Source organism: Enhydra lutris, unplaced genomic scaffold (assembly GCF_002288905.1).
Source record: "Enhydra lutris kenyoni isolate GAN:26980312 unplaced genomic scaffold, ASM228890v2 scaffoldscaffold39, whole genome shotgun sequence".
NCBI lineage: Eukaryota > Metazoa > Chordata > Mammalia > Carnivora > Mustelidae > Enhydra > Enhydra lutris.
This window is the reverse complement of record NW_019154123.1, coordinates 25,026,683-25,048,909: the sequence shown is the minus strand read 5'-3', so window position 1 is coordinate 25,048,909 and position 22,227 is coordinate 25,026,683. Positions and strand designations below refer to the sequence as shown.

General features: G+C 37.7%; 1 protein-coding gene across 2 annotated transcripts in view; it reads right to left on the bottom strand.

The window, feature by feature from the left end:
• LOC111155050 (SEC22 homolog A, vesicle trafficking protein) overlaps nucleotides 1-22,227 on the bottom strand; it is a 66,521-nt gene that overhangs the window by 13,446 nt on the left and 30,848 nt on the right. For both annotated transcript variants that reach the window (XM_022515076.1, XM_022515077.1), the window contains exon 5: nucleotides 11,673-11,788. In XM_022515076.1, the coding sequence (XP_022370784.1) occupies nucleotides 11,673-11,788 (116 nt within the window). The remainder of the gene's footprint in view (nucleotides 1-11,672; nucleotides 11,789-22,227) is intronic.

Sequence of the window (22,227 nt, the reverse complement as noted above, 5' to 3'; positions counted from 1 at the left end):
AAATCAATCTTACTACTTGCATCAAACTGCATATAGCAGGAATTCAATAAGTGCATGCCAGGTTGAGCTGAGCTTAAAAAAATCTATTTCTGGGTGCCTGGGTGGCTCAGTGGGTTGAGCCACTGCCTTCGGCTCAGGTCATGATCTCAGAGTCCTGGGATCGAGCCCCGCATCGGGCTCTCTGCTCGGCGGGGAGCCTGCTTCCTCCTCTCTCTCTGCCTGCCTCTCTGCCTGCTTGTGATCTCTCTCTGTCAAATAAATAAATAAAATCTTAAAAAAAAAAAATCTATTTCTACTTGCCAAAGATTGTCTATGTATTTTCCATTGTATTTTCCATTCAATAAATATTAATTAAACACCTACAGGCCAGGTATTATATTACTAGACCTAGAACAGAAGAGAACTAAATCCATATGAACTCAAGGAGCTTACTTTCTGATTAAGAAGGCAGATACATTAACCAACAATTCCCACTTAAAGTGATAATTGATGGGACAGGTGTGTGTACAGGGTATAAAAGGAGACTACTGGAGACACATCTAAACCTGCATGGAGAAACAAAAGGTCAAGGAAGTAAAGCTTAATCTGGGTCTTGAAGAACGAACTAGTAGAAAGGTAGACAAAGTAGGGAGAGAATTCCAGGCTAAGGGAACAGCACATACGGTCTCAAAGAGGGAAGAGCCTAGGATGACTCCAGCCTTCTTATTAAGGCAACATTTGAATTATAGCATTCACTAAGTTGGGAATATAGGAGGAAGAGTAGGTTTGAGAGCAGAAAAAACTGAGTTCGTTTTGGACATGTGATTTGGGAGGGGCCAATGTGACATCCAAATAATTATATTTCATAGATTTAAGTCAGCTTCAGGAAAGAGTTGGCTCTAGAGATCCTACTTCAGTCATCTATTTAAACAGTTGTTAAGTGAAGGCCTAGGACAATCAAATGTAAGTCTTAATTTTTTTTTTTAAAGATTTTATTTATTTATTTGACAGAGAGAGATCACAGGTAGGCAGAGAGAGAGGAAGAGTCTTAATTCTTGATTGGCTCCTTGAATGGAGAGAGAGAGAAAAAACTATAAAGGATATTTAGTCAACTGTAGAAATTTGAATATGAATTTTATATTAGATAATACTGCATTGATCTTAAAAACCTTTGGTGTAATAAAGGTATTGCGATTATGCAGGAGAATTCCTAGTCCTTAAGGCATACATACTGAAAATTTTTCAAATAAACTGTCATGATACCTACAATTTTATTTTCACATGATTCAGGAAAGAAAGAAAAAAAGAAGTGTAAGTAGGTATACAGGTGGGTGCTAATTGTATTGTTTTTTAAATCTTTCTGTAAGTTTGAATTCTTCTAAAATAAGAGGCAGTGGGAGGAAAGAGGAATACAAAAAATTTTTTAACACTATGCTACCACTAAAATGAATGTAATAGATCTCTATACACTGATATAAAATGATCTCCTATATAATGTTAGGTGGAAAAGATGCAAATAAGCATGGAGTATACTGCCATTTATACAGAAACACTCTGAAAACAATTATATAAGTAAATATATAAATTCATATGTACTAGCATACATACATTCTGTCTCTAGAAGTATAACCCAGTGGTTGAAGAGAAACGGGAAAAGAATGACTTATTGTGACAACAGGCTTTGGAATTACAGGCTTTGAAACTGTAGGCATGTGTACATTTTACTGTGTGAGGATGTGTGGGTATGTGCACAGATTAACTTCTTTTTAAAAAGCCATCATGAAAACACCCAAAGAGAAGGTGAAAGTTAAGAAGAGTATTAAAGCCAAGGGCAGAACATTGGAGAATGCCCCTATTTAAAGGACAGGTGAAGGAAGGAAGTTTACCAAATAAACTGAGGAACAGGAAGACAATGAAAAAAGGTACAATGGGAGAAAATGGTTTCATGAAAATAAGAGAATGTCAAGAAGAACAATGTAGCAAACTATTAGTAGTGATTTATCTGCTTCTAAGTTTTTGAAAATAAATACTATTTCTGAAATTAAATAGAGTTACTTTTTTTTTTAAAAAGATTTTATTTATTTATTTATTTATTTGACAGACACAAGAGGCAGAGAGGCAGGCAGAGAGAGGAGGAAGCAGGCTCCCTGCTGAGCAGAGAGCCTGGTGCGGGGCTCGATCCCAGGACCCTGAGATCATGACCTGAGCCGAAGGCAGAGGCTTTAACCCACTGAGCCACCCAGGCGCCCCTAAATAGAGTTACTGTTAAAAAGAAAATCTGAATAGTATGTAAGGTGAGGCAGAGAGGCCACAGAAGACAAGGCCTCAAGAGTGGCTGCAGCATTTGGCAACTGGAAGGATTCTAGAGAGCTTAATGGTCAGTATTTGAAAGAATTGAGGACAGAAAAGAGATCACAAGAGACTAAGAGAATAGAGGGAAGGGAGTGGGAACAACAAACAACAGTTTATCCTTTCAAAAACAAGAAGAGAATCTACATCAAGAAGTTTGTTTGTTTTTAAAGACCGGCAAGCTATGGCATGTTTATGAGCTAAGAGCGTCCTCTCCAGTAGAAAGGAAAACGAAATGCAAGGGAGGGAACAGCTAGTAGTCGAGGGAAGGTGGGACAGAGGCTCGCAGTGGGGACAGAAGTGTGTGTATGTGGGGAAAGACAACAGAGGGTTGAAGGCAAGAGCAGTGTGGGGCAGAATGTGAGGAGTTCAAATAAAAACATTTTTTAAATGTCACTTTCACCTTTAGGGGAATGCTAGGATACCAATACACTGCTTTGAAAACTAACAGAGGAAAAGAGTATTTTTTTTTGAAGGTGAGGATGAAGAGATAAACAGAGGCTTTATATAACAGTCACACAATGTTTTCAGATGATACCATTAAACTGTTTGTAATAATTGGGAGATATTCCCTTTTTAATCTTAAGTGGAAAAAAAGGGCACAAACTTATATAATGGATATGACATTATACAAGTCTATGTATATATGTATATGTTTGTATGTACGTGATATGTATATAAATACAGAGAAAATTTGGAGATGATTTTTATCTTTATACTTTTTCCCCTCTATTCTTTAACAATGAGCACAGAATCAGGAAAAATACTTTTAGTTCTTTTGAAAGCCAGTAAGTAAGCACTGCATCTTGGCATAGATAAGTAAGGCAAAAACTTCTGTTGAGCTTTAATAGGCAGAAAACAATCTATGGGAAATAACTCAAGGAATAAAAGTTGATTATTTCCTGCTTTGTAGTAGCCATTAGAAAGAATTTCAGAATCAGAGTCTTAGAATGCTAGTACTGAAGTGGTCCTTGAGCCTCTCCAAAATCTGCATCTTGCAGAACAAGAAAATGAGATCCAAGAAGGTAAAATAACCCATTCAAGGTCACTGGTTACTGGCAGACGTGACCAGGTAGACTGAATTCCAGGCCAGCATTTCTACTGCTGTATCAGAATCCTCAATTTTTTCCTAATGCACCACATGCAAATTATTTCTAGGTTGGTACCAGCTTAATTAATATCATTGTCTCAAGGTTGATCGTTAAAGGAACACAGGCAATATAAACCTGTGTGATAAAAGCTTATATATTCACAAGATGCCAATTCACAATAAACTTATTAACATCTCTAAACTCAGAACAAAGTTAGGAAATGAATGAAAATAATCTAATTTACACATTACTTGAACCCCAAATCAAATTTACCAGTTTAAAATAAAACTGTACTCATTCTAAACCTCCCCAGTTTGAACTTACATTCCAAAGAAATGCTTCAGTGCTATATTTTTAAATAAATTCCTTATTACCGTAAGAGGCAGTTATTAATTTAGAAGAAACAAACACGCTGAATCTTCAAACAATGTTAACAACATAGGAATGCTGATTCACGTGGGTTCTCAAATTGAAATGCGCCTCAGGCACCAACTTACATACCAGCAGATAAATGTGGCAATCATTTTTCGCATTCAGAAAGAGGAGTTAAAATTCACGGCCTTAAGAAGGTAAACTTTAATATCAATGTACTGCTCACACTCAGGAAATAGAACACATATTTTCAGCTAGATCTAGAAATATGATCCCCAAATAAATCCTTGGCTCTTCAATCAAGTATTAAAGAAATGCTGAGGCGACTTACTCTGTGTACTGCCTTCCTGCCCCTCTATGACGACCATGGTTTCAGTAACTCCCCCACAGTCAACTTCAAAACAAGTAAGTTTAAGTCCCCTGTCCTGGAATTTGCACTTGAGTCTACACAGCACACCATCTCAAAAAGATCTTTTACTCACCAAAAATTATCTACAATGACTCTAGGGATTATTTCTAACACAAAATACATGATGAACCACAGAGAAGGCTGAGAGTATGTCTTAAATTCAATGGCTCTAGTGACATTAAAAAGGACCCTTTTGATCGAGCCCCGCATCGGGCTTTCTGCTCAGTGGAGAGCCTGCTTCCTCCTCTCTCTCTGCCTGCCTCTCTGCCTACTTGTGATCTCTGTCAAATAAAACAAATAAAATCTTAAAAAAAAAAAAAAGAATCCTTTTATCCAATACAAGTCATGAATCATCATAAAATGGACTCCAATGAGGGAAAATTAAAAGCAAGAGACCTCAGGCCCACAATTCTGTATGTGTTTTTAGGTTAACTTGGGATGAAAGGATGTACTTGTTGAAGTTAATATAGTTTGTACCCCTAATCCTATTCTGGTTAACCTCTAAATTTATCACAGTGCCCTCTGCAATCTGGCATTCCTTTCTCTCCTTCTCATTGCCTACTGTCCATTCCATCCTTTAGGACACAGAATCCTCAGAAGGTAGATATTTCCAATGCTACACAGTGCTCCTTCATTATTCTTCTCACAAGACATGGAAAAGTATTGCCAAGTCACTTACCAAAGCATTTTCTATACTGATATAAAATCCCCAATAACTCAAATAATACGAATCTCTACTTTTAGTCCAATGAATTTCCAAAAGCAATGATTCTCATTCAGGTGAGGAGATAAGAATTTGCTGGAAAATCTTCTTAAACTACCTATGAGTGACAAACTACCTGTGGACAATATTCCCCCAAACTTTGTATTCTGTTTCCTTATTCCCTTCTCTGAGCATCCCTGTTTTAGAAACCTCAATTATTGATGAGTGTATGTGGAATATGTCAGATGGCTATGACAGAACAAAAATTTAAAACAACCCTAAAGGAACCAAGTAACCAGGTGTCCACAGTTTCCAGTCAGCTAAAAATCCCATATGGACCAATTTACAGTTTCTTGGATCAGATGAGAAGGAAACACTGTTGGAATAAATTTAGTCTAGGACAAGAGTGATAAAGAGAATTCTGTATCAAGCATTAGAAATACACATCTCAAAGATACAAGCATCCATTGAGTTCCCAAATAATAAATGATCTACGAATAGAAAAGTCCCTTTTTCCCTACTTGTAATTTACCCCATGTGTCCTTCACACTCTAGCACCACAATTTTAAGGAACCATTTAAAACAATCAAAAAACCTTGAAGCTTCTAGGGAAACTGTGGACTCTAAGACATTGGCAGTAAGAAACTATAAAAACTCAGGAAAATTGCTCAGGCTCCCTTTAACCACCATAAAAATATTTACCTTTACTCTACTGAAATGTTACTTGAAAATCTACTTACTAGGTTGGGTTAACGGAAGTTTTTTTTTTTTTTTCATGCTTAAATAATAGGTGCTGATAAACACTCATTACTTAAACTCTGAATAGTATATTCATATGGTTCAAAGAGTAAAAATAATATATAAGGCATATACTATGAACAGTGTCATTCCTACCCTGCTTCTCATCTGTCCAGTTCCTACTGCATGTTTTAGTCTCTCATTGTTCCAGAGTTTCTTTATACAAATTAAAGGATATTATTTTCCCTGTCCATCTTTGGCGGGGATATTTGGGGCTGAGCTGAGAGGGATGAGTGGGTATAGGGTCGGGGGGCTCTCCATTGCCTGTCTCAAAATGGCCACTATTCTCAGAGGGCACAAAACTGTACATCTGACCTAAAACATGAATCACATTTCTAGACCCAGGTTCCACCCTGGCTGGGACACTGACATCCCCTCCTGGCCTGTGTGAATGGGAAGGCTCAGCGCCTCTGTGAGAAGAGAAAGCCAATCCACCATTTTCTAAGAGGCGGCTGGGTACAACAGGCTATACTTTAACTGTTAAGTGGAGCTACATGTAATGAAAAATCAAAGCCCAAAGACTGCTCCTCCCTTCCTGGTCTTTGTTTTAATGTCGGGGTGTATGTGTGTGTGTGTGTGTGTGTGTGTGTGTGTGTGTGTGTGTGTGTGTTTAAATTAATAGGTTTTTGTCTTTAGAACAGGCTGATGGAAAATTAAGCAGTGTGTGTACTACAAAAAGTTCCCATATAACTGGCTCTTTACCTGTTCACAGTTTCCTCATTATTAACATCTTACATTAATGTGGTACATTTGTTACAACAAATGAGCCAACAGTGACACATTATCATTAACTAAAGTCCATAGTTTACATTAGGGTTCACTCTTTGTGTTGTACATCCTTTGGGTTTTGACAAATGTATAATGACATAACCACCCTTATAGTAACTACTGAAGACTTTCACTGCCCTAAAAATCCCATAACCCAACTACTCATCCCTTCCTACCTCCCTCCAAAACCCTGGCAACCACTGATCTTTTTACCTTTCCTAGGATGTCATACAGTTGCAGTCATGTAAGTATGTGGGTTTCTCAGACTTCTTTCATTAAGTAATGTGCATTTAAGGTTTAGCCATGCCTTTCTGTGGCTTGAGAATTCATTTCTTTTTATTACTGAGTTAATACCCCATTGTACAGACTGCCACAGTTTATTCTTTCACCTTTTGAATGATATCTGAGTTGCTTCTAGTTTTTTGAAATTGTAAGTAAAGCAGATATAAACATTCATATGCAGGTTTTTATGTGGGCACAAGTTTTCTATTCTTTTGGGTTAATAGACCTCGGAGCATGATGGCTGGATCCTACAGTAAGGCTCTGTTTAGCTTTGTGAGACAGCCACACTATCTTCTAATGTGACTGTGCCATTTTGCACGTCCACCGGCAGTGAATGAAGAGTTCGCATTGTTGCATATCCTAACATTTGGTTTTGTCAATGTTTTGGATTTTGCCAATCTAGGAGTTTAGTGCTATTTTATTGTTGTTTTAATCTGCAATTCCCTAGTGACGTATGATGTTAGACATCTTTTCATGTGTTTATTTGCCATCTGTATATCTACTTCGGTGGGGTGTCTGTTCCATTCTTTTGCCCAATTTTTAATTGCATTATTTGGTTTCTTGAGTTTTAAGAGTTCTTTGTATGTTTCGGACACACGCCCTTGGTCAGACGCATTCTGCAAATATTTTCTCCTAGTCTGTGGCTTATCATTCTCTTAATGTCCCTCACAGACCAAAAGTTTTTAAACTTTCATGGATCATATTTTTGGTTTTGTATCTAAAAAGTCATCACCATATCCAAGGTCATCTCGGTTTTCTCCTGTTATCTTTTCTAAGTTTTATATCTTACATTTAGGTCTGAGATCCATTTTGAGTTGAGTGTTTTTTTTTTTTAATTAAAGGTATAAAATCTGTGTCTAAAATTACTTTTTTGCTTGTGGATGTCTAGCTATTCCAGCACCATTTAATGAAAAGACTTTTCTTCCTCCACTGAATTGTTTTTGTTCCTTCGTCAAAAATCAATTGACTGTACTTGTATGGGTGTATTTCTGGGCTCTCTATTCTGTTCTACTGATCCATCTATTATTTTGCCAATGTCACACTGTCTTAATTGTGACAGCTTAAGAGTAAGTCTTGAAGGAGCGCCTGGGCAGCTCAGTCGGTTAAGCAACTGTCTTCGGCTCAGGTCATGATCCCAGGGTTCTGGGATGGAGCCCCGCTCTGGACTCCTTGCTCAGTGGGGAGTCTGCTTCTCCCTACCCCTCTGCCTGTGGTTCCTTCTGCTTGTGTGTGCACTCTCTGTCAAATAAGTAAATAAAATCTTTAAAAAAAATAGTAAGTCTTAAAGTTGAGTAGTGTCAGTGCTTTGATTTCATTTTCCTCAGTATCGTGTTGGCTATTCCGAGTCTTTTGCCTTTCCACATAGGATCATTTAGTCAATATCTATAAAATATTGATTTTGTTTGGTGTTGTGTTGAATCTACAGATCAAGCTGGGAAGAACTAACAACTTAACAATATTGAATCTTCCCACTCGTGAACATGGAATGTCTCTCCATTTATTTAAATCTTCTCTTATCAGAGTTTTAGTTTTTCTCATATAGATCTTGTATATGTTTTGTTAGATTTATACTTGAGTACCTCATTTTTGGGTATGCCAATATAAATTATATATTGTTTTTTAAATTTCAAATTTCAATTGTTCCTTACTAAGTAATTGATTGATATATATATATATATATATATATATATATATTTTTTTTTTTTTTTATGTTTTTATTTATTTATTTGACAGAGAGAGATCACAAGTAGGCAGAGAGGCAGGCAGAGAGAGAGGAGAAAGCAGGCTCTCCACGGAGCAGAGAGCCCAATGTGGGGCTTGATCCCAGGACCCTGGGATCATGACCTGAGCCGAAGGCAGAGGCTTAACCTATTGAGCCACTCAGGCGCCCCTGATTTTTATATATTAACTTTGGATCCCGCAACTGTAGTATAATCATTCAAGAGTTCCAAGATTTTGTCAATTCTTTGGGATTTTCTACATAGACAATCAAAACATCTGTGAATAAAGACAGTGTCATATTCCTTCTTTCCCAATCTTTATGCCTTCTGTTTTCTTGTCTTACTGCATTAACTAGGTTTCCCAGTACAATGTTGAATGTGAATGGTTAGAGGGGACATCCTTGTCTTGTTCCTGATCTTAGGGAAGAACCATCTAGTTTCTCATCAAGTATGGTAAAAACTGTAGGATTTCTGCAGATGTTCTTTATCAAACTGAGGAAGCTTCCCTTTATTCTTAGTTTGTGGTGAGTTCATGAACAGGTACTGGATTTTGAGTCAAACACTTTTTCTGAATCCACAGACATGATCATATGATTTTTCTTCTTTAGCCGATTGATGTGATGGATTACTTTAACTGTTGAATGTTGCACCAGGCTTGCATACCTGGAATAAATCCCATTTGTCTGTGGCATGTAATTCTTTTTATATACCATTGGATTCAATCTGTTAATATCTTGCTGAGGAGTTTTCCATCTGTGTTCATGAGTTACATTGGTCTGTAATGTCTTTTTTATATGTCGACAGGCTGAGAAATCTCAGAGCCATCAGTCAGTTACATGTAAGTGGTCATCAGTTTAATCAGATTATTGTTCTTCGGAAAGCTAAACAACAACTGCAGGGGGCAAAGATATTACCGCACAAAGGGAAAACGTGAAACACTCAGGGATCAAGGCAGTCATCAGCCAGCTGTAGCAGCTCAAGAGCATGAAAACCTTAGTTTATACTATTTTCCTTAGTTCTGAAGTTGTGAATCAGAGGAGGGAGAAGGAAAGAATCAGTCCAGGAAGATGAGGGATAAGATATCTTCTGAGTGTCTGAAAGAAACTATTTTTTGTGTGTGTGTGTGAGATACAATAGCCTTGTCTGACTTTTAACTTAAAAATAATGGGAGTCTAAGCCCCCAGTTCCACACTTAGACACTGTCTTCTGGGTCAAGGATGATAAGCCTCTGTAGCGCAAAAACTTTTCTCTACCCAGATCTGCTCCCTCCCCTTCTTTATCAATTTGACAATTTCAAACAACCCAAGAATTTTAACCACAGAAAACTATCTTCACAATTTTTGCCAACTCTAAATTATACCATTATTTACTTAATAAATTCCATAAAATTATGAAAATTAATCTTAAAAGGAAAATTTTATCTCCAACATTAATCTCTTTTTAAAATATTTTATTTATTTATCAGAGAGAGAGAGAGAGAGCACACACAAGCAGGTAGAGGCAGAGAGAGAAACAGTGTCCCTACTGAGCAAAGAGCCCAATGTGGGACTTGATCCCAGAACCCTGGGATCACGACCTGAGCCGAAGGCAGCGGCTTAACAGATTGAGCCACCCAGGCGTCCCTCTCCATTGTTAATCTTACCAAATACAGATGCTACACACTGACATACACTAAAAACATGACTCCTAAAGTTAAAAATATTTATCCCTCTACCACCTAAAGTCATCTACTGTGCGACTAGTGCTAAATGTGCCCCATACTTTGAGAAATACTCATGAGATCTCCTTCATTTCATAAGTAATGAAGGTGAGGACCAGAAAGTAAAGTGAGCTATTTAAGGTCACAGAGCTAATCAGGAGCTGAGCTGTAGCCAACCCTTTCTCTCTTTCCTCCACAAACAAAAATCTACTCTTCACCCACCTATACTACTATTCTTTCCACTACATCAACTATTTAAAAAAAAAAAAAAAAAAAGGAAGAGGGTATCTTATTTATTAACTTTTTAGTCAGCTTTCTCCAAATTGCCTTTTTTTCTTTTTGGCAGGTTGTCTTACTGGCTCAAAACTGAACTCCCACTGGAATAAAACTGACCTGGCTACGAAGCAAGGACAGGAACACCAAAGGAGAGTAGCCATCTGTCCTGTGCCTGATAGGGAAGAGGGGCTTTACCTGAGGGTTCATGACAGTTGAAAAAAGAATTGGAAAATCATGAGAAGCACCCCCTTCCCACTCAAGGGACAGCTCAGCTGCCTGGAACCTCTGATGTCCTCTGCTACTGGCTCCATATGGCAGAGGACTTTTGGATGGTACTCAGAGTGGTACTCTGAGTGTTCCGCAAATTAACAAGCAATTTTAAAAAAGAATATAAGGTGTATTAAGTGGTTTTTTACGAATGGTATTCTGAGCTTAATGCTGGCCAAAAACAGAGAAATAATTCACATGTGGAAGTGTCAAAAAAAAAAAAAATCTTTAGAGAAGTGAGGATAAACAAAGGTAAGGAAAACTGTCCAGTCTGAAATGTGCTAAACTTAAAGAAAGAAGTTTCAAAAAGTTTACAAAAAGAGAAAAAGTTAATATATTCTGATAGCCATAGTCTCTAGAAAAAACTCCACTGGAAAACAAAATAGTTGCAATATCTGAAAAAAATAGTGGTTTCAGGTAGTTGCCAACAAAAAGGAAAAAGAACAGATAACAAGGTTGAAATACATAGAAGTAGACAAAAGAAGAAGAAGACAAAAACCTGCCCATAAATACCCCCTTATTCTTCCATTCCTCTTTATCCACTCAGATCCTTCTAGGTCCAGCTCATTCCTCCTCCACAAAGCCTTTCTCCTATCCTGACTTAAAATGACTGCTCCTCTTCCGAACTCTATGTACTTGGCAATCATTCATGTGCTGTTTTCTCCCTCCCAATTCAACCCTAGGCTCCGAGACAGCAGCACTCATGTCAGACATAACCTTGGTGTCCCAAGAGTACCTATAAATAGTGCCTCCTGTGGAGTAAATAATTAATATGCACTGAGTCAAGGAAGCCAACTAGAAATCACTGTTCTTAAAGGAAGGGGAGACTAGGGCAGGCGTAAAGAATACAGAATCTGAGCATGCACCATAAATTGTACTACACCCAAATCAATTCAAATCGAGTTACAAGTAGAATCAATAGGCAAAGTTACCTGAAATTGCAAAAACCGTACAGTACCTGCAAAAGACTCTCTATGGCATGAAAACCTCGAATTAAATTCAGAGCTCCACATAAAAGACTGAGGATAAATGCCACAATCCCTGACAGAGTCGCTGGTTCCAGTCGCTGGTGAGCTGGAAAATAAAAGAAATGGTTAGAAATGAACACCATTATTCTATGCCAATACCTAAACTTACGTAAAATGAAATTCACTGCTCAATTTAAATGGGTCAAACATGGATTAATCTTCATAAATTTATTTATTAACATATTAGTAGTTAAATTTTTTTTTAATGCAAAATGTCTGACAACATGATAGCTTCACTGCCCTGAACTCAAAATCAATTAACTTCTTTTTCTCTATATTTTTAACAGACATCTAACGTGCACTTGGGGTATATAGGCTAAGGAGCGCTCACATCTGGCAGTGTATCATGTAAAAAACAAAAACAAAACCAAAAACCTTACTGCCTAAATTGGTTTACCATTTGCAAAGAGTTGCAAGTATTTGCAACGTGAGTTCACCTGAAAGATCATTGCGTAATTCCTACTTTTTCTGAAAAATGCTTAGATAACATTTTTAAGAACAAACACAGCTTGCTTTTTTAAAGCAAAAGTCTCCCTTATTTGGGTTCCAGGTCTATAAATATCACGGGATATAGGTGAAAGCTCCTATATAATCACCAATCTGAACTTCACAATAGAAAGTCTTACGGCTATGAAGTTCTTGATCCCTGAGGACCACTTGAAGACCACTACAAATGATAAAACACTAGCTAAAAAAGCAAGTAACCACTTCAACTTCACAAATGCATCCCCTTATCTGTCAGGGTTTCAGCAATGTAAGAAATTTAGTTATACAACAGTTTCACTTTATCATCATCTTGGGCTTAATAAACAACTGAGTCTAAAGAAAAATACAAAACTAAATACATAATCATCTAGACCTCGAAAAGGCGACAGAGGAAAAGAGAACAAGAGAACTACAGTTAGGTCATTTTATTTAAATCACTGAAGTGTAAAAGCGCTAACAATGAAGTTAATGGGGTGGAACTTTAATATAAAGAAAGGCTTAAATCTTTGCAACTTATATTCAGCCATTACAGCAGAAAAGCTTCCCTAAACAGTTCACAGAAACACAAAACCCCACATATCACAGGAAATTATTTGTTCCTCAAGTTCAGCAGAAAATGCTAAGATGGGAAAAAGTTCCTGAAGTTTCTTCTGTGCCCAAGCTGATTGCTGGGTCTCTCAATCAATTTCCTTGAGATTTTAATATGAAAATAAAAAATTAAATATCTCTGTTAAGTATTGATACCAAGTTTTATAGTAGTAGAGGAAAAAAACCCTCACAATTTAAAAATCTTTCCAACTAGTCTACCAATTAGTCATGTTTTGTATTCCTGGTCCATCCTTCCCCAAACCCTCTCTCAGGAGTAAGGGAAAGCTGGCTTCTAATAAAAAAAAAAAGAAATCCTTAATATGGGCCTCAAGCGTAATACCGGACAACTAAACAGATTACATAAATCGTACTTTGAAATATACAAGTTTACCTTACAAAAAAACCCAAATAATATTCTGTATTATAACTAAAAAATATTAGCTGTTTATGGTCAAGTATAGCCATTCTTGAATGGGAAAATATTACCATTTTAATGTGTTGATCAATGTTTAAGAAATAAATAATAGGACTATATAAATTTTCTAATATTTATCTCTTGGCCTTCCAGCACTCTTTATAATTATAATATACCATTTGTTATTATTAAAATTATTTCAAAATGAACAGAAATATTTTTAAAAGCATAAAAGCAAATGACAATTCTCTTTTAACAAAGACAGCACATGTATTATGCTGCAGGAGAGGCTGGAGCTGTGCGGAATCACTGTGGGAAAGAAATTCTCAAGTGGAGATTCACCCACTCCCACCCTATTTCCTTCCCTAGGACCTGTGGAAATGGTTACCAAGAGAAAACTCCATCTGCATACAACACAAGGGTGATACTCCCTAAGGACAATTTGTCATGTCAACAACTGAACAAGATATTTAATCACATTTTAATGTATTATACGATATCTGCTACTTTCTATTTCAGTAAAACAAATTTTAGATTCATTGTTATCCACAAATGCTTACTTGACACTTCAATCTGGCACCATGATAGGTACTATTAGGTTAAAGTGGATTTGGAACAGTAACAAATGAGAGGCAATGTGGAAAAAAACTTACTGAATCCAAAAAAGTGTTACCTGGTCAATTTTTGTTTTGTTTTTGCTATTATTATCTTTTGCTACAACACCATTTCTTTACTTAGCCTCTTTGAGCCCAATAATGGCATTTTCACAAAATTAAATTTTTTATGAACCAGTAATTAATGAAGTTTAGACAAGTTCCTAAAGAAGTAAATCTTTTGGAACCAGAGGGCTATTGCTTATAGGGAATTAAGTATTTACTCAGCAAATACTTTTTAGCATAATTCTGTGTAAGATGTCAAGCTTTAGAAAATACAATAAATGATTTGCATAACCTGCCCTCAAGATACTTCTAGTCTTTTGAAGGGAAAAAAAACAGATAAGCCTGTGAAAGTAATAAGCATTCTAAACTAAAAGAGTTAGACTCTGAAGAGGAGGAGAGCTGGGTGGCTCAGTCCATTAAGCATCTGTCTTTGGCTCAGATCATGATACCAGGTTCCTGGGATCAGGTCCTGCACTGGGCTCCCTGCTCAATGAGGAGTATGCTTCCCCCTGCCCTGCTCCTTGTGCTCTCTCTGTCAAATAAATGAATCTTTTTTAAAAAATAAAGAAAAGAAAAAAGGAATTCTGAAGAGGAAAGATAACTAAGGAGAAGGTGGTGATACAGCAATGGTAAGAAAACCAAGGAAGATCTTTAAAGATGGCTAAAATTTAGACCCGCACGAATGGGAAAAACTGCACTGCTGCAGAAGAGAATGTGAGCATGGAGGTGGAAATGAGATGCAAATAAGAGCATGAACAACAACAACTACAACCACCTCTGCCAATCCTACGAACAGTGTCTGTTCTCAATGAACCAGGCACAAGTGCTTATATACATGATCTCATGTCACCCCTCCAGGAACCCACTGCAGTAGGTACTAGAATTATCCTTATTTTTTTAGATGAAACTAAGGTTGGGGGGGATTAGATAATTTGCCCAAAGTACGTAAATGAATGGGGGATTTAAACCCAGGTAGCCTGACACTAGACCTCATGTTCTTAACCACTCTGCCACTGGGCACTATTACTGGTTCTGTTTGGCTTAAAAGGATATTTATGAAGACAGGAAGAAAGAAGGTAAAAAAAGGGGGGTTGAAACAAATTAATAGATAGTTGTAAATACTAGACTAAAAATTATGAACAAGTTAGACAATGGGGAAACCCTGAAGAGCAAGAGACCAATATGGTTAATGCTATGCTTAAGGAATATTAATCTATCAATGGGCTGTAAGGAGATTAAAAGCAGGAAGACAATATTTTCTCAGTGCTTTCTTAGTAGGTACACTTTGTCCCACTTATCCTTCAAAATGAGGTACTTCATAAGGCAGGAATGACTAACTTTCAGTTTCTGAATTTTTTCATCTGTCAATGGAGGCTAAATAATTTGCTGTAAGTCAGACAGCTAGTAAGTGTCATCTTCACAATTAGCACTTGGGTCTGTAAGACTGCAAAGCCCATGCTATTTCCACAAATACACCTTAGGGATTCATTGCAAAAGACTGGCTGATAAGAGGGCCTGAATTTGGACAGTGACAGCAGGAATAAAGAAGAAAGAGGTGAGTGATATCACAGGGGTTAAAACTACTAGACATGGCAACTAGTTAGATATGGGAAACAAAAGGGAAAAAAATTTTTTTAAATGTCAAGATTTTAAGTGTGGGTAATTAGAAAGTTAATGGTGCTACCAACAAAGACGCTGGAAGAAACTCAGCTTTGATCAAGAACGGAGATTTTTCTTTTTTTTTTTTTAAAGATTCTATTTAGGGGCGCCTGGGTGGCTCAGTGAGTTAAAGCGTTTTCTTTCGGCTCAGGTCATGATCCCAGGACCCTGGGATCAAGTCCCGCATCAGGCTCTCTGCTCAGCAGGGAGCCTGCTCCCCCCTCTCTCTGCCTGCCTCTCTGCCTACTTGGGATCTCTCTCTGTCAAATAAATAAATAAAATCTTTAAAAAAAGAAAAAAGATTCTATTTATTTATTTGACCGCGATAGACACAGCGAGAGAAGGAACACAAGCAGGGGGAGTGGGAGAGGGAGAAGCAGGCTTCCTGCTGAGCAGAGAGCCTGATGCAGGCTTGATCCCAGAATCTTGGGATCATGACCTGAGCTGAAGGCAGACGCTTAATGATTGAGCCACCCAGGTGCCCTGAGAATGGAGACATTTTAAACATATCAAACTTGTAGTGATAATGAGACATGTTTAATAAGCAATGAAAGAGTAGCAGAGCTGGAGAAACAGATGTGGTTTGTATCTGAAAGGAAGGGCTGGGATGAGATTACTAGAGAAAGAAGTAGCCCAAGGGCAAATCCTGGGCAAATCTTTGGTAAACAGTACCTTTGCAGGGAGGACGAGGAGTCAGGAAGACAGATTTAGGAGAACAAGAGGAGGAAAGAGCCTCAGAAGCTTAGAAAGCGGAGGCCATCCAGAAGAAAGATATGGATAACAATGCCTGTGGACAAGCCAAAGACAGTTTGAACTCAAAATGAAAAAAAAAAAATTAGATTTATTGACTAAAAGATGGTTGTTGACCCTTTATAAAAACAATTTCACAAGAGTGAAGGCAAAATTTAGACTGCAAGAGGCTACATAACTATTGATGGTAAGAGAGAGAAGCAGTAAGTGAATGCTACTGCCTCTAAAGAAAACCAAGATGACAGCGTGACAGACTAGGACTGAGAAACAATAATTTTTCCCCTGTAATGTGGTGGAGGAGGGAGATTTAAATACATTTATAGGTAGAATGAAAAAATTCAGTGTAGAGGAATCAGAAGAGTCAAAAGAAAGGGAAAATGATGAAAGAGAATACCAGAAGAAGCATTATGAAGATTCAAAATGATGGTAGTATTCTAACCTTCAAACCTCCTCATAATACCACAGTGCCTACGCTTTGGGCAAGAACGAAGTTCAGAAGGTACAGTCATTCAATGATGCCCTAAATATCTGGAGAAACAGATTTTAGGACATATGAGAGAAATTTCAGGTCCATTCCATCTAAATGAGTATAACTGATTACTAAATTATAACTGAAACTAATTGTATGGTATTAAAAACACACCATTCTTTTCACCAGTGAGGCCCTTTCTTACATCATTACCTGTCAAAACCCTGTATGTTGTTCAAGGCCCTAGGGCCTGAAAGTGGTACTTCCATTTATCTCTGTTTATCTCTTTGGGAACATGTATCACATTCTATCTTGTATCTTACTTATTGGCATGTGTGTGTGGGAGAGAGGGAGAGAGAGAGAGATTAGGAAATTTATTTGCCTCATGGGCAAATAGAGTACCATTCTCAGCCAACTGACAAATTGTCTATAAAATCACATAGGTGGAAAAAGGCTGATTAATCTAGTGTTTATCCTAAAAATAAAGGTGTTAAAGAGACAGAAAAATGTACTGAATTTAGAGTTTTGTGAAGTTTTTAAAAATAAAAGCAGAATAATAAAATTAAAAAGATTAGCAACAGTAAATGTTGATGAGAATGTAGGGCAATTGAAACTCTCATACACTGCTTATGAAAATGTAAAATGGTACAACTACTTCAGAAAACCGGCCATTTCTCAAAGTGTCAAACATGTACCTCACTTTTGATTTGGTAAATTCCACTGCTAGTATTTACTCAAAAGAAATGAAAAATGTTGGGGCACCTGGATGGTTCAGTTGGTTAAAGCCTCTGCCTTTGGCTCAGGTCATGATCCCAGGGTCCTGGGATCGAGCCCCACATCGGGCTCTCTGCTCAGCAAGGAGCCTACTTCCCCCCCTCTCTCTGCCTGCCTCTCTGCCTACTTGTGATCTCTGTCTGTCAAATAAATAAATAAAATCTTAAAAAAAAAAAAAAGAAATGAAAACATGTTAACAAAAGACAAATATCTGTAGAAGCTTTATAACCCCAAACTGGAAATAAGCTAATGTCCATCAGTAGGAGAATGGGCAGAATGTGGCATGTTCATTCAGTGACTGCTACTCAGCAATAAAAAGGATCAAATTACAGAGACCTACAACATATGATATAGTACTAAAAGAGGACGAACACAAGAGTTCACTATATAATCTTGTTTCTATAAAGTTCTACAACAAACAAAAATAACGAGAGTGTAAAAGATTAGAACAATAGTTGTCTGGAGGTGGGATGGAGATTGGGAGGAGACATGAAAGAACTTCCCAGGGAGATAGAAATATTCTATATCGTGATAGGAATATGTATTCGTTTTTTTTTCTTATATTTTGTATTTTGATGCTTTGATATCTTGGAGCCTTGCCGACCCTAGAGGGCAGCCCTTAGGGCTATCTAATTCCCAGAGATAGCAAACAACTCATCTGCAAGAGTGCTTTTCAAAATCAAATCCCCTAACCCAAAGTCCACACACACTTTACCGCCTCTGTGGGGCTCTCACACTCAGTGCCACTATCCCCCTGCCCGAATCACCCCAGGGTCAGGTATCAGACAACAAAGGACAGCCCTCTATCCCAGAGACTGCCATAAGTACTCAAGCTAGCCAATCTAAACCTGCTTAGCCTGCTTCTCCAGTTCCTTCCTAGGGAAAGCACAATAAAGGCTCTTGCTCATATTTTCCTCCCACTCCCTCACCTCTGGACCAACACCTACACTTCCCCACGTGGGCCTGGGTGGAGTTGCGTGAACCCTTCTCTTGGGATCTGAGTATAACAAACTACCTTTTCAGTGGCAGCTGTCTCCTGATCTGTTGGCCTTACCATACCTGAATAGTAATAAAATCTATACTTTTAAAAAGAGTGGTTTATAAAAATGTATCCATGTGTCTAAATCATACAGCAAAGATGTTAATATGTGCAAATTTTCCTTAAAAAAGAAAGAACCACGGGTGTGCCTGGGTGGCTTAGTCAGTTAAGTGTCTGCCTTTGGCTCAAGTCACAATCCTTGGTCCTGGGACTGAGCCCCAAGTCAGATTCCCTGCTCCATGGGGAACCTGCTTTTCCCTCTCCTCCCCATTTGTGCTCTCTCTTGCTACCTTGGTCTCTCTCTCTAAGAAATAAAATCTTAAAAAAAAAAGAAAGAAAGAAAGAAAGAAAAGAAAACCACAGAAGTAGATTATCAACTAGATGAGTGGATAGTGGGTGGGGATACAGAAAAAATAAGAATGGCAAGATGCTGATATAGTTATTATAACTGGGTGACAGGTACATGAAAGTTCATTACACTATTCCGTTTACTTTGTAGCTATTTGAAATTTCTCTATGATAAAATATTTTAAAAAGAAAATAAAAAAGGTAAAAGTAGGACCTAGTGTTTAACTTAACATATTGACCCATGACGGACAGCAGAACATCTGTAGACTTCAGAAAATTAGAGAAAATATTCATGCTAGACTGTGCGGGGAGGGGTCAAAAGGTCAGAAAGAGAAACAGTCAAGAAACCAAATATAAGATAGTCTAACAGTCTTTCTCTCTAACAGAGAAAAAGGCCTGAAGAGTAATGTCTGTCAAATAATTATTAACCAAATTCCAAAATAAAGTAAATAACTTTATTCAGGAAAGAAAATAGGAAAACATACTTAAACTCAGAGATTATAGGAAGTATTACCCAGGTTTCATCTGGATTAAAAGAAAATTTTATGTTAATATTAAAGTAAGTTCTAACTGTGAATTACTTAAAAACTTCTCTTTCTTAAAATTTCTTCTCTCTCTTTCTTAAAACAATTACCAAATCCCAGATGTTCCTCCATCTTCCAGTGTCTGCTGTCTGGTGATCCAAGATACCACTGCAGACTACAGGTCAGAGTGGGGACTTACAGAAGTCAAACAATACATGAACTTTCTAACAGAATTTCTCTCTTGGTAGGTCAAGTTGGATGGACCCCTACCCCAAATTAAAGACTAATTTTCTAGATCCTGAGTGTGTACAGTAATGGACAGATACTCTGGTAGCAACACTGACTGCCAGATCTTTGGAATGAGAACTATTAGAAAAGGAAAGGCCAATGGAAGCCATTGAGCTTCCCCCACCCAAACATCATCAAAATATCAATCCCTAAGGTAAATGCAGAAATCAGTGTCATCATCCAAGGCTTATGAAAATATGCACAGATAGTGATTCCTACTACACACCCATTTAACTCTCCAGTTTAAGGCTCCAAAATGAGAGTGTCCTAGAGGAAGACAACAGATTACTGTGGGTTCCAACTGCACACGCTTTTCCATATGGAACAATCAACTAATTCTATGACATGTAGGTGCTAATTTGCTAACACTTTCTTCTCTACCTAATAAACAGAGAAAATCAGAAGCATTTTGCTTTTACCTGATAAAGATAGCAGGGCATAGGAGCACCTGGGGGGCACAGTCAGTTAAGCACCCAACTCTTGATTTTGGCTCAGGTCATGATCTCTGGGTTGTGAGACTGAGCCCCATGTCAGGCGCCACACTGAGCATCAGTCTGCTTGGGATTCTCTCTCCCTCACCCCCTTCCCCCAGCACTCCCTTGAGCTCTTGCTCAGAAAAGAGAGAGAGAGAGAGAAAGAGAGATAGCAGCACATTTAGTACATTTACTATATTGCCAGCAGGTTATAACAACTCTAAGCAAGAGATTAGTATGTAGCAGGGGTTGGCAAACTATGACCCACAGGTCAAATCCAGCCCACCACCTGTTTTTATAAACAGAGCTTCACTGCAAAACAGCTTTACCTATTCTTTCACACATTGTCTATGTTTGTTTTTATATTATACCAGCAGAGTGAAGTAGTTGTAACAGAGACCATTTATATGGTCTGTAAAATCTAAAATATTTGCTATCTGGCCATATATAGAAAACGTCTGCTGATCCTTGGCCTGTAAGGACCCAACATCTTAACACCTCCTGGAACATTATACTGATCCATTTTGTTGATAACCTCATGCTGCCAGGATCTGAAGAACAGACAGCAGATACCCTGAGATGATACATGTATGGAAGAGTATGGAAAATAATAACAAAATTATAGGAGCCTACCACCTCAGTCAAGTTTCTGGAGGTTAATGGTCTCAAGTATACTAAATGTAAAAATCAAGATGGACCTTGCAACCCCTACCACTAAGAAAAGATATGCTGCTGAGTATGCCTTTCTAGATTTCAAAAGCAACATTACAAGACTTGGGTAAACTGCTCCAACATGTTTACTGAATAACAATGGCTGAAGAGAGCCAAAGCAACTGAAAGATCTAGACTGCATTACAGAACATTTTGCCACTCAGCCCTTATGACTCACGGATCTAATGGTGTTCAAAATATTTGCAGAACATACAGATAATGTTTTGAGTCTGTAGCAAATTCGGAAAGAAGAATCATAAAAGAGGCTCCTGGGTTTTGAAGCAATGACATGGCCCTTAGGCAAAAAGAAAAATGTTTTCATTTCAAGAACTAGTTCCTGGCTTCCTTTTTGGCCATGGCAGAAACTAGTGCCCCTACCATGAACTATCAGGTATATACTATAAACCCTAAGGCACCTGCTAAAACAAACAAAGAAATGAAGAGGTATAATAAGTCAACCAAGAACAGAAAAGGGATCAAAAAATAATTTAAAGGAAGGCAGAAAAATAGAAAAAGGTGACTAAAAGCAGATGGGATAAAAAGAAAACAAACAATCATGATGGTAGGTTTGAACCCAACCATATGGGGGCACCTAGCTGGCTAGTCAGTGGAGCATATGACTCTTGATCTTGTGGTTGTGGGTCCGAGCCCCATGAGGGGTGTAATGCTTACTTAAAAATAAAATCTTAAAAAAAAAAAAAAGCCCGGGACGCCTGGGTGGCTCAGTTGGTTAAGCGGCTGCCTTCGGCTCAGGTCATGATCCCAGCATCTTGGGATCGAGTCCCATATCGGGCTCCTTGCTTGGCAGGGAAGCCTGCTTCTCCCTCTGCCTCTGCCTGCCATTCTGCCTGCCTGTGCTCACTCTTTAACTCTCTTGCTCTCTCTCACAAATAAATAAATAAAATCTTAAAAAAAAAAAAAAAAAAAAAAAGCCCAACCACATTAATAAACACATTAAATATAAGTGGCCTAAACGCCTAAACACCTAAATGAAAAGGCAGATACTGTCAAATTGGATTTTTTTTCCCCAACAGACTCAACTAAATAATACCTAAAAAGCAACCACTATAAATAGAAAGACCCAGAAATGTTAAAAGAAAAAAGACAGAAAAAGATACACTATTACAATACTACTTGAAAAAGTTAGAGTGACTGTATTAATAAAGTAGATTGCAGAACTAAGAATATTATTAGGTATAAAGAAGGTCATTTCAAAATGACAAAGGAGTCCATGCATCAAAAGAACAAAACAATCCTAAATATTTAATAAGCTTTAAAATATTTAAAACAAAAACTGACAGA